The sequence below is a fragment of the Hyla sarda genome, chromosome 3 (assembly GCF_029499605.1).
Source record: "Hyla sarda isolate aHylSar1 chromosome 3, aHylSar1.hap1, whole genome shotgun sequence".
NCBI classification, from domain to species: Eukaryota; Metazoa; Chordata; class Amphibia; order Anura; family Hylidae; genus Hyla; species Hyla sarda.
This window is the reverse complement of record NC_079191.1, coordinates 18936020-18949977: the sequence shown is the minus strand read 5'-3', so window position 1 is coordinate 18949977 and position 13958 is coordinate 18936020. Positions and strand designations below refer to the sequence as shown.

The 13958-nt window shown below is 39.0% G+C and overlaps 1 protein-coding gene across 1 annotated transcript in view; it reads left to right on the top strand.

Moving 5' to 3' along the window:
* The window catches only part of PINX1 (PIN2 (TERF1) interacting telomerase inhibitor 1), a 153038-nt gene extending 139406 nt beyond the window's left edge, over nucleotides 1-13632 (top strand). Inside the window, exon 7 of the mRNA XM_056563837.1 lies at nucleotides 12345-13632. Coding sequence (XP_056419812.1) covers nucleotides 12345-12923 — 579 coding nt within the window. The 3' untranslated portion in view covers nucleotides 12924-13632. The remainder of the gene's footprint in view (nucleotides 1-12344) is intronic.
* The last annotated feature ends 326 nt before the right edge of the window (nucleotides 13633-13958 follow it).

Genomic DNA, 13958 nt, shown 5'->3' with positions numbered 1-13958 from the left:
TTTAAAGGAGATACAAACAAACAGCCAGACCCCCAATAAAATGCAATACACAAAAGGATACACCGTCTGAATGACCTCTCACCCATGTCTTGGATAATACATCACACACAGTTATAATTTATAATACACATATAGGATTTTAATAATCAGGCCTTGGGCCTGACTGTGATCTTGTACAGTACAGGAGAGACACACACACAAATGTTCTCCGGAATTCTAGGCAGAGTAGACTTCCTCCTAAATGGGCGCTGTCAGATTCAAACACTTTTTATACTGTATGTTGTACATCTTGCCAAAACATTAATTGACTTAGAAAAAGAACCACTAGGGGTCCCCATACCATCCAGAACATAATCCTGCCCAGCTGCAGCATCATTTTTGTCCCAGCTGAAGCACAGGCAAAGACAGAGTCCAGGAAGTGAGGGTGGCATTAGCATTCCTTTGTGCTCACTCCTGTCCTATCAGACTGCAGCATAAAAACAGAAGAGAGAGGGTTACAGAGCAACCTGCAGTGGTTGAATGAAGAGACTCAGCTGACTAAGGGAGGAAGTGAATGCATGGAGAGTGAGGGCGGGCTCAGTGCTTGCCTCGGACAGAGGAGTGAAGCAGTGGATGTAAGAATGAGTGAGCAGCAGAACAGATCGATTTGTGAGCCAAATAAGGAAGCTAGACACATAAAAAAGATATGGAAAACATCTGAGCATCCTAGTGAGTAACACATAGAAGCGTTTTTTTTCTGTGATATCAAAGGTAGGCTAAATTTAGAAGTACATAAAGTTAAACCAAACAAGTAGAATCTACAGAAATTGTTGAAATGCACCTTTAAAAAAAAAAAAACTATCAAAAAGTTGAAGGGGAGGGGAAAACACCCTTAAATGGAAAAGAGATGTGCCTGATGAAATGGAGGGTAATAGAAAGACAGTCAATAGACTTGTACTTATTCCAGACTCGTAAACATATCACTTCGGACCGGTTTCCAGTAATTTATTCCACTCTTGGCCTCCTGGCGTGATGTAGCAACGTGGCTTGTTCTGGGCTATTTCGGGCAGCACGCTTTCCCAGTGACTGTAAAGAGAGGACCTTTTTTTTCCCGAAATAATTGTTATGATGAAACAGCTGGTTTTTGTTTTTAGTTTTTTTTTTTATCTTTAAAAGACCTGCACCCCATTGCCAAAGGCTTGCCACCTGCTCAGGTGCGCTCTAGGTTCTTTCTACTACTCACCTGCTAGTGAGACATCACGTTCCTACTTGTTGACTGCGCACCAACGTGGAATGCAGGCCTCGCTCTCCCACTTCCTCCCGATGACATCACCCGATCTGTTTGCCTGATGATTTAACAAGACGTAAGAACAAAGAAAGAAGAAGAAAAAAAAATTCCGCTTTACTCTCCTTCTAAACATGTAAAATAATGGACAAGGATACGTCGCTGTAATGAGGCACATTCCGTACCGGCCACACGTGGCAGTTTGTTTGACTCTTTATCATGTGACCTCCATTCGCCGAGGGAAAAAATCAGGTCAGCGCAGCGCCGCAGGGCCAACAGTCTGTTTACGTATCTTAACCTTTTTATTGCCGATGACAATGGTATGGCACTATTTGTGATATCTGTCTTATCTTGTTAAGGTTGTAGGTACTGTCTGTTACACTTTTTATATAAATCTAAAAAAAAACATTTAAGGAAAAAAAAAAACCCATAAGTGCAATAAATAAAATTAAAAACAACACTCCATCTCCGTAACTGTCTGAACAATTCACATCAGTCAACATATAAAAACTATAATAACAATGTAACAAGAGAAAGTAACCGCATTATATGATGGTTTTTTGTGTTTTTTTTTTTTCTATTTTGAGGTTTGTATTATATCTAATTAGAGCGTACGTAGAAAGCCGTCACTTCTCTCTAAGTACCTATAATTTAGGCTCTTAGCAGCATCATGATAAATGTGAAGAATTCGTACAAGTTCGTACAATGCTAACATCAAGCCAAGTAATATACAATGATTACTTCTCAAAGCTAAATAGTCTTAAACTTTTCTTTTTTTTTTTCTGGCCCTTAGCATATGAAGTCTCTTTTGGGAATTACACAAAAATGAAAGTATCTATAATTGATCTAAAAACCTGAAAAAAAATGCTACTGTTCTTATTATAACTTGACCGCTTAGCCTGAGGACCACGCGTCTGGTGTCGAGGAAGTCTATCCCCGTCGTAGTGCTTTCGGTCTTTCTTCTTCTTACAGATAAAGAAGCCTACTTTTTTGCTTGGGAGACGTTAGAAATTGAGATTTTTTAGTCAAATTAACAAGAAAAACATTTCTAATAACCGTCTAGACTCCCTGGAGACCCAGGTTCAAAGTCCAGAGATGACTGTGTGTGATCTCAGGCAGGTTGCATTTACTGTTAAGCCCCAGGCTCCAATATAATCAACATACTTGTAAGCTATGCTTAAAAAAAATAAAAAGAAATCTGAATTCTAAAACCTATAGAAATAAGTTATAGAAAAGTTAAAAAATAAAAATGATGAATTCGGAAACTTATATAAAATAATTCTAACAAGGTTTCAAAAATTTGTGACGTTTTGAATCCTTACAAAATTTACCTCGGTGCCCTTCAATGAATGGAGAATATATTTTATTAATTCATTTAAGAAAAAATGTATATGTGCGGAATTAATTTCTTCGCACTTGTCGAGATAGATAAATCCTCAGATATAGTTTATAGACTGCCGCGAACAAGACAAAGCAATAAAATGTGTAATATGTAGTGGTTAAATCTATTATGTCTCTAAAAGGCAATTAAACCCTATGCCAATGTATTGTCTAAAACCTAAGTGCATATAAATTGTTACTAAAATAGTAATTATCCTCCCTTTTATATATATAAAATGGATTCTTGCACCATCATTCCCGAGCAGTCACCACCGATGTGCGATGACTGGAGAGAAACCTTAACAATAACCATTCAATGTACCGCAAGCCTGGAAGGCAGGTTATCTATTGACATAAGGAGGCCCCCTTCCCTATGGCCTGTAACAATATTACACACCGATTGTTCATGCTACACACTTGTGCGTATTATCAAACATGTTGTGATATGTACTTTGAGGTTCAGCTATTTTGTATTTCGGATTCCTATAAACTTGCTCACACAAGATTTATCGTTATAGGCAATCAAGGTTTTGCAAGCGGGTAACCGTGTGTGTCATGCTTCACGTTGGAGCTTCCGGAAGCGCCTACACGTACGCCGAGATAGGCGGTTCCCGTTTACCCAACTGATTTTGCTTAAAGCGAATGTTCTTGTTTGAAAACAATTTACAGGTTATATCTAGAATTAATCTACATAAAAATTTCAAATTTGTAAATATATTGCATTTATCTTGTGCCCATCCCAGGTTACTTCCTGTATAATACTCCAATGCTGTACTCACTATTCTGCTGGTGGGGTCAGTGAGTACATACATTACCTATCAGGTACTGATCCTGAATTATATCCTGTATTATACTCCAGAGCTGTACTCACTATTCTGCTGGTGAGGTCACTGTGTACATACATTACATAACTTATCCTGTACTGATCCTGAGTTATATCTTGTATTATACTCCAGAGCTGTACTCACTATTCTGCTGGTGAGGTCACTGTGTACATACATTACATTACTTATCCTGTACTGATCCTGAATTATATCCTGTATTATACTCCAGAGCTGTACTCACTATTCTGCTGGTGAGGTCACTGTGTACATACATTACATTACTTATCCTGTACTGATCCTGAGTTACATCCTGTATTATACTCCAGAGCTGTACTCACTATTCTGCTGGTGAGGTCACTGTGTACATACATTACATTACTTATCCTGTACTGATCCTGAGTTATATCCTGTATTATACCCCAGAGCTGTACTCACTATTCTGCTGGTGAGGTCACTATATACATTACTTATCCTGTACGGATTCTGAGTTATATCCTGTATTATACTCCAGAGCTGCACTCACTATTCTGCTGGTGGGGTCACTGTGTACATACATTACTTATCCTGTACTGATCCTGAGTTATATCCTGTATTATACCCCAGAGCTGTACTGACTATTCTGCTGGTGGGGTCACTGTGTACATACATTACATTACTTATCCTGTACTGATCCTGACTTATATCCTGTATTATACTCCAGAGCTGCACTCACTATTCTGCTGGTGAGGTCACTGTGTACATACATTACATTACTTATCCTGTACTGATCCTGAGTTATATCCTGTATTATACTCCAGAGCTGTACTGTCTATTCTGCTGGTGAGGTCACTGTGTACATACATTACATTACTTATCCTGTACTGATCCTGAGTTATATCCTGTACTATACTCCAGAGCTTTACTCACTATTCTGCTGGTGGAGTCAGAAAGCTAAACAAATATACATGTAACGTTGCATGAGGGTTTCTTTCTTTGTGCAGGGCCTTAAGGACAATTTGACGTTACCTTTTTCTATGCTTTGTCTACACCAACCGATAATTGTTCCTATTATTACATATAATCTTTACATATCTCTTTAAAAAGTAATTTTTTTATTTCTTTAAGTAAAAAATAATCATTTTTCTCCACAAAAATCTGGTTACCCAATCCAATGTTGCAGAATGCAAATGATCACTCCATCTTCCTAATCCTTCGTTCCATTTAATGCATCAATTGTGGTAAATACAATTCAATGAATAGTAGAAAGTCACCGGTTACTGTTATAGTCTCTCACAGTCATGTGATACTCTTTACCATCCTGTCTTGTAACGTTATATGTATAATTAAAGGATCAGTTCCACCAAAACATTTCTCGAACATAAAGGTCCTTGACAAGTGATCTGTCCAGATATAGAATTTTAGGAGGTGATTTTTCTTTCTTTTTTTGTTTTTGTTTTTTGCATATTGGGGTGATTTCTGACTCATTGATCGTGCATATTGTTTATTGGGAGTTCACTACAATTTCCAATTTTTTTTCCAACTTTTTTGTTTCTATTTGGTGCAATTTTCAACATTTAATTAAAAATCAATTCATTCATAATATTAAATTATTTAGAGAAAATAGCGGAGGAAATTCTAGAATTGTCTATTCTGCTTTGCACTATTGGTACACTACAAGGGAGGAGACCCAATTATGTTTAAGTAACATCATAGACTATGACAAGAGTTAAGGGAATGTATAGTAAGATTTACCAATAAATCGGCCATCAATTCATTTTGTCTTGTAAAAGTCTGCTTTCCATGCACTCGTATTCCTTTGAGAAATCTAGGAAGAGTCTAGAGGAGACTTTTGGCTGTCTCATTCAAAATGTCTTCTGGGAACCAACTCTTTGATTCCCCAAAGAAGTATTGAATGAGAGAGTCAAGAGCCTCCTTTGGATCACTTAGAAAGCTGACTAAAAGAATTGATGACCGATTCATTAGATTTGTTTTTGGTGAATCTCAATGTCAATTTTCCCCACTCTAGTCATGATCCATGGCGCTATTAAAGGGGTATTCCAGGAAAAAAAAAATGTTTATAGATCAATTGGCTCAAGAAAGTTAAACAGATTTGTAAATTACTTCTATTAAAATATCTTAATCCTTCCAATAATTATCAGCTGCTGAAGCTGAGTTGAGACTTTTCTGTCTGGCAACAGTGCTCTCTGCTGACATTTCTGCTTGTCTCGGGAACTGCGCAGAGTAGAAGAGGTTTGCTATGGGGATTTGCTTCTACTCTGGACAGTTCCCGAGACAGGTGTCATCAGAGAGCAGTTAGACAGAAAAGTACAGCTCAACTTCAGCAGCTCATAAGTACTGAAAGGATGAAGATTTTTTTTATAGAAGTAATTTTCAAATCTGTTTAATTTTCTGGAGCCAGTTGATATATAAAAAAAAGTTTTTCCTGGATAACCCCTTTAACTCAATGATTTCCTGAAAAACTTTCAAATTAGACAAACAAGAGCCTCCTTCTAGTCTTCTCCAGGAATTTGGAACACTGGAAAAGCTTAACCTCTTATGTAAGACTAAATGAATTGATGACCGATTCATTGGATTTAGGTTAGGTGAATCTTAATGTAAATTTCCCAAACTCTAGTCCTGATCGGTGGCACTATTGACTCATTGATTTCCCGAAAATGTCTCAAATTAGACAATCAAGAGACTCCTTCTAGACTTCTCCATGAAATTGGAACACTTGGAACGCTAAAGGCCTTTTATAAGCCTAAAATAATTGATGACCGATTTATTAGATTTGGGTTTGGTGAATCTTACTTTAAATTTCCCTAACTCTACTCGCGCTTTAGACTCATTGATTCCCATAAGAAGTCTTGAATGTAAAAATTCTCGAATTCTCTGGGAAATTGGAACACTTGGAAAGCTGACCGACTTATATAAGACTAAATGAATTGATGACAGATTCATTCGATTTGGGTTTGGTGAATCTTACTGTAGATTTTCTCAGCTGTAAATGTAAGATCTTCTTTCTATCAGATACAGACATTGTTTGTCCCGGTCATATGTGACTGCTGAGAATATATTGGTGAAAGGTCATTGGTGAAGGCATCTTCAGGTCAGCGGGATGTAACGTGTTGCGATGACTGAATGTGCTGGTTTTGTTTTATTATGAAGGAAATACATCCTCAATTATGATGATTTCTATTTCATAACACCTGAAAAATATAGGCCTGTCCTATAAATCTTCGTGACAAGGATCTCTTACAATCCTGGAAAAGTTCCAGAACGCTCTTTCCTCTTACTTCTAGGACGCAGCGGAGAGATCCTGATTTGTCCTCTCGTAGGATGAATGCCGTCTTTATCTTCAAGCACCGTCCCGGTGTAATCCAGGTTAACGCTGACCGTAGATGTAACCTACTTAATTGTTTGAAAGATCTTTTTTTTTTTGCCCAGAAGGTCTGTTCACATAAAGCTTTGGTTGTTCCGATGTGAACGATGACAAGGATTTGTGACAATGGCTACCCAGGGTAAACAAGCAGAAGAGCCAACGATGTAGAATGACAGTATTGTTCGTTGTTGACAAAGTTGAGTGTTCACACACAAAAATTTGCATGTATGTAAATGTATCCTTCCTCTCCTTAGGCCATAAACTCCAAGGTTAATTAGAAATCCCTCTTGTATAAACAAAGGTTAAAGAAAAATGATCCCACTTTGCCCTGTCCAGCATATTCATATAATGTATAGAAAAATGTATTTTCTTTTTTTTAGGGGGAATGGGAAAAATCTGTAATTCAAAAATTTTTTGTATTTTCGGGTTTCATAATTACAGCAGATTCTTCAGGGGTTGTTTTTTTTTGTTTTTTGTTTTTTTCTCTTTTTCTTTTTTTTCAATCTGTTTAATTTCTGATTGTAGATATGTTTTTTTTTTTTTTGTATTTCTTGTATATGATTATTGGGCAGCCATGTTGTCTTAGCTGCTCCTTGTGATCTGTTAACAGCCTCTCATTGACTTCTGTAAGAGAACTTAACTAGTCTTGAAACTTCAATGACATTTTTTGAATAATTTTTTGTTATAGATGGTGACATGGAAAAAATTGCCACATTTCTTTTAAAAGTATAAATTCCTATTATTGTCTATAGCAATAATGGAAACTCCTAAGATTTTCCTACCAAAAACACTTAACACTTCGGGGTCTTCCACAATTCCCCAAATAACACTAATCCACAGGATAGGTAATAAGTGTCTGATCTCTGGGGGCTCCAGCACTGGAACATTCACCGATCAAGAGAACTGGAGTCTTGTGTTCTCCATTTCAGTTGAGTGAAATTTGGGCATGCGCTGCTGCACCATTGAACAAATAGTGGACAGGAGTAGCAGCACACCTGCTTGATTGCCGCTTCGGTCAAATGGGGGAAATAGGACCTCAGTCCTTGGAGATCTTATCATTCAGACATTTATTTATCCCTTGGATAAGTGATCAGTCCTTAATGGAAAAGCCCCTTGCTCTGATCTGGCTCCCAACTATGAGGCCCATATGTAATAGGATACCAAGTTGGGTGTTATTATGATAGTTTCTTTTCTTTTGTCCAGTTCTGCGTGGAATGAATATTGTATATATTTTGAGGCTTTTTGGTCCTGTTCATGCTGAAATCTACATCTTCTCTCTGGACGGTCACTGGGCTTCCTCTTGGCCCTCAAGGTTTCAGAAGGATTCATATTACTCTCATTGCTTTCCAGTTTAGGACATTTTGGTGAACTTGCTTGTGTCTGAAGTACAGAATTGTTTAATATTCAACCTGTACTGACAACAACAAAAAAAAAGTGCAATAAAGTGGAACTTATTGAGTAACAGACCTGTACAGTCCCATGTTTATGGGGTAGCATTGGTATTTTCATCTGCCTTTGTCCTCCCTTACTGCACAGCTCACTGCCGTTTACCTGAGAGCTTTCTCCTCAGATGGTTTAATGATTAAGTTGGCCACAACATTAGTTGGGACTACTTGGAAACCCAGTCTCTGATAAAGTTTCCATGGATTTGTGAGCAGGCAGCCTTCGCAGCAGACAGTAGGGTTAGTCGGGCACTGAGTTGGCATAGACCAGGACCTCAATATGATTAATGCTTCCCCCATCAGCTGAATAGTTTCCTAGAGCTGGCACCATCCTGCCTGTCTCCATGCCCTGCTGGCTTCGTGTGCACTGGCCCATGCTTATTAAATTTTCTTATCAACATAAAAGTCAGTGACCACGGGGGTTCTTGTTTGTAGGATCAAAACGCCTCTGTGTAAAACCTGTCTGCGAAAGCCAGAAGAAGAGGGCAGGGGAGGAGGGACGTGTTTGTGTCGAGAAGAATTCATACAGGAGCATTACTTCATATCAGTAGTCGGTTACAGTCATTAACCTGTCAGATTCGGAATTCAGAAGAGTAAACGGAGATGGGTGTTGCTGGTTTCTGGTACTGGGGAGTGCCCGCTGATTGGCAAGACATGCTCAAGTGGAGAACGTTGACTGGAAAAGGGCAGGTGGTCTACAACACACAGATGTATAATATAATGGACATATTCTGAGGATCAATATGTCTGCGAAATCTAAAAAGTGCTCAAAAACTGCAAAATAGGTCACACAGGCAGTTGCCGCTTTGCTACAATAGGCATTAAGCAACCTCAAAAACACCAACACAAGAACAATGCTACATTTTGGGGTAAAAGAAAAAAAAAATTCCGTACTACATAGGGTCACATTATTCTCATTCATGTTTCTTTATTGACTGCTGCATTTCTGTCACCAAAAAACATTCCTTGTGCTTAGCATAGTCTCTGCTACATTCTGCCCAGAGCATCCTATATGTTGGAAGGGCAACATTGGTTTGGTGAAAGGAAAATGTGGATTAAAGTGGACCTGTCTCTTTGATATGTGATGAATTTTGATCGGTCAGACCTCGACCAATCGCTAGAACGAGTGGGGAGAATGGTGTCCGGCTGAGCTCTTCTCTTCCCGCTCTCTTTGCTGGCGACTGAGACAATTTCATACACTTACACTCTTCTCTTGGCTCGTTCTAGAGATCAGTCGAGGTCTGAACACTCAAATCCCTATTGATCAAAACTTTTGACAAGTCTCAACAATATGTTAAACATTTCTTTAAAGTGATAGTTCCCAATTAATACTATGGTTACTTTGGTCACCCTCTGCGCTTACTCCTGTTCAGTACTTATACATAAGTGGCAAAAACTGTAGTGTGAATAGTGTTTCTTATTGAGGCTTAACACTGACCTGGTCATGTGCTGGAATTTGTATGTATTTTAATGCATCCCATTATTTTATGTGCTTTGGCAGTAGCTGCCTGGCACTAGTTGCAAAAGTCTAGTATTCACCATTATCCTTTTAAGTCGTCTTCAATGTTTTACCCTCTGGTTAAATCAGATGGATTTATTAGTGTAAGTCTTCATGTAAAAAGCATATATGTTTAACACTTTAAAGCGGTACTGAGCCGGTGCCGGGAGCTCGTGACGTCATAGCCCCGCCCCTCTCATGACGTCACGTCTTGCCCCCTCAATGCAAGTCTATGGGAGGGGGCATCACGCCCCCTCCCATAGACTTGCATTGAGGGGGCAAGCGTGACGTCATGAGGGGGCGGGGCTATGATGTCACTAGCTCCCGGCATCGGCTCCAGCGTTTGGAACAGTTTGTTCCAAACGGTGAGCAGCGGCATACCCCTTTAAAGCCAAATTTAATTATAAACCTGGAGTCAGATAAGACGGGATACACCACTGACCATTGGTGATGATCACAGATAGCCCTCTGCCTACCTACCCTCTTACTTTTGTATATGGACATAGGAAACTGATTGTCTGGAGAGGACTCATTGACTTCTATGGATGGACATGCTCCGAGACCTCACAGAGAATACCCTCAATACTCCTCTATATCAGTAAATCAGTTTCCTATGCCCATGTGATTGCTGCAAAGCTCCATCCCCCCCCCCCCCCCCCCAGCTCAGGCAAGATGGCCTCCCCTATAATTCCTGTACAGAAAGTATGGTAAGAAATATAGTCTGAGAAAATAACAAGATTACATTTCAATACCTGGTTTAATTGGTAGAGAATAAATCTGGGTGATATATTTAAAGTCAGTGAAGATTAACTGTAAAGACAACAAGGCTACGCCCTAAGAGTCAATGAGAAGATGTATGTAAACAAGATTACCGGCATGGAACACAGTGCAGATGTGTTCACAGCTTAGAAAACCAACCTGTGAACTTTCTTCTGGGCTTCAACACAACATCTACCCGGTCCGCCTTCGTTTTCCTCATATAGTTTTGTTTTCTCAAGTCACCGCTTGTCAAACTCCATTAATGCCATTTGCCGATTTCTAAGCCGCAAAACTTGTCTTCTGAATCTTCATTTCAGACACTATGTTGTTTTTGGTTTTTTTCAACTTCAGGATGAACCTATTTTTTAATTTTAATTTTAATTTTTTTATTACGAGGGTTTTTGGGAAAGGTGATGTCTGGTGCTTTTCTCATTGTTTGCGGGGTTTGTCTTAAATTAATTTGTTGTCCGCCTCTGCAATGGACATATGGCCAATAGTATATCGATCAAGCCATATATCATATCCTCCAAATGATGTGTTCCCAAGGGACTACGATAACAAAGTTTGACTTTGATGTATCTGCTCAATAAAAGGCTTCTAACCTGTCAAAACTGAAACTTCCTTTATTCCTATAAGCACCGGCGGCTCATCATCGGAGATTATCATGACGTAAAATTACTGATTTCTAGCAGAAACCCGTCTGTGTCTTATGCAACATTTTCCATATTTGTGCAGATAATGCTAGAGTGCTATCATAATCACTTTAATGGTAAACTATTATAATCTTCATGTCATTGGTGTATTGGGTGGGGAGAATATTTTTAAGCTGTTTGAGCTGTGAAAAGTATGTAACTGTTGAACACAATTTCACACTACTCTTATGGTGGGGTCACTGTGTACATTACATTACTTATCCTCTACTGATCCTGAGTTATATCCTGTAGTATACTCCAGAGCTGTACTCACTATTCTGCTGGTGAGGTCACTGTGTACATACATTACATTACTTATCCTGTACGGATCCTGAATTATATCCTGTATTATACTCCAGAGCTGTACTCACTATTCTGCTGGTGAGGTCACTGTGTACATACATTACATTACTTATCCTGTACTGATCCTGAGTTATATCCTGTATTATATTCCAGAGCTGTACTCACTATTCTGCTGGTGAGGTCACTGTGTACATACATTACATTACTTATCCTGTACTGATCCTGAGTTATATCCTGTATTATTCTCCAGAACTGCACTCACTATTCTGCTGGTGGAGTCACTGTGTACATTACTTTACCCGTACTGATTCTGTGTCACAATTTACCTGGTATTCATGAAGGTACTGATTCTCATTGTGATGATTCAGTGGTTTATGGAGACTTATTTTCAGGCAGTGCTTCGTGGGAATAGATTATGCAAATTATCTCTCCTTCAGAGGGAACCAGAGTAACCCATCTGTAGACTTCTGATGAGTGCGTTTTCTATCTTTTGGAGGAGACCTGGTAGTTATTGAAACCATTTAATTAGCTTTTTTGACCATGACACCCCTAATATTTTAGTTGTTTTTTTATAGCTGTAAGATAAGTATATAAAGACTTTCCCACAGGACAATCCACCAAAACATGTTCCGTGCAGACTCTGAACAAGCAGCAGATAAGAGACTTCACCTGAAGAATTGTGCATTCTCAGGGTTCACTGACTAAATCTTAAGATCATTACAGGATAAAAGGTGTAATCTAAATATATTGACTCAACTGGTTATAAAAATATATGTATGTGTTAATTTTCTTTCAGTATTAACATGTTTGTCGTTTTGCAGGAAGAAACCGATTCTGACCCCGAGGAGGAGAATGAGAATAAAAGTCCAAGCCCCGCGACTGAGGTGGAGCCAGGAAACACGGTGACAAGTTCTCTATCTGTAAATGAATACTTTGCCAAGAGGATGGCAGCTCTTAAGAAATCCTATGCCAAGTGTACAGAGAGTGTCTCCAAAAGTGTTGAAGAAGGCCCAGAAGACAGCGTGGATGGCTACTCTGAAGACACCAAGAAGAAATCCAAAAAGAAGAAACACAGAAAGAATCATGAGGACCACTGCCCGGAAGAGCTGGAAGTAGAGAAGACTCTTCAAGATGAAGACCAAGTGGACACCACAGATCATCAGGAGAAAAAAAGAAAATCGAAGAGCAGAAAAAAGGACAAAATCCTAGTAGAAAACTCAGTAGAGGAACGTGAGGAGGAAGATGAGACCCTAAGGAAGAAGAAGAAGAAAAACAAGAGGAGAAAAGAGCTGGGCGATGAAAGGCAGATGGAAGATGTCAACTCTACTCCCGATGAAGATGTTGGCACAGAGCAACCAAAGAAAAAGAAGAAGAAGAGAAAGCACGAAAGACCAGAATAGAACATTACACATACCTCACTGCTTTACACCTGGATTGTGATGGACATTAGAACAATTTTTAAATTACTGATGAATTAAAATACCCTGAAACCTCTATAAAAGACCACCTCTTTGAGATGAACACCCTCTTATCCTGACCAGATTTCGCAGGATGGATTTTCAGTCCACTGTACAGTATACATAGTGGCCATAAAAGACCACTTTTCAATGAGGTTTCACCATAAACCAATACATTCTCGATCATGTGCCTGTGGGTTCCGAATTTTCACACAACATCTCTTGTATGAAGTTGAGTAAAGTATTACAATCTTTAATCAAAATGGTTACTAGAGAGGAGCGAATATACAGTACAGATTGCTGATTCTGTATCTCGGGTATCAGCGGTTGATTAGTTTTGTCTACAAAAAGAAATTCTGCTTTCCAAGTGTTCCAATTCCCTGGAAAAAACTGATTGAGTTTTTTTTCAGGGAATCTGTGCACTTGGAAAGCAGAACTACTTTTTGCTAGACAGAACCAATCAACCACCAATGCCTGAGGTTCAGATTTGGGGATTCCAACTGGAAATTTGCTTAATTCTGCCGGTGACTGTATTTTTACATAATGTCAACTTGTTTATTGATACAATGAACTGAATGATTACTGATCGTAATAAATGATACAGTTTTTGCAATAGTACTGCAATGTTTAATATATTAACTACCTCAAACCTATAGGACAGCTGCTGGTTATGCACAGAATCCCTAAGGGTCTATTCACATGGTAGAATTTATGGGATATCTATGGGATTCTGCACTCCCATTCACACTTCTGAATTTCCGCTTGCGGCATTCCGCAAGCAGAAATTCAGTAGTGTGAATGGGAGTGGGGAATCCCATAGAAGTGTATTGGGCTGTCATTTGAGGCGGATTTCTGCTTGCGGAAGGAGTCCCCTATGGTTTTGGCTGGCTTGTAGCAACCAAGCCGTATCTGATTTTTCACTGTGCCCTGAATCGGAAGAGACATGGGATCTTCCAAGTGTGCCAATCACAAATTCCC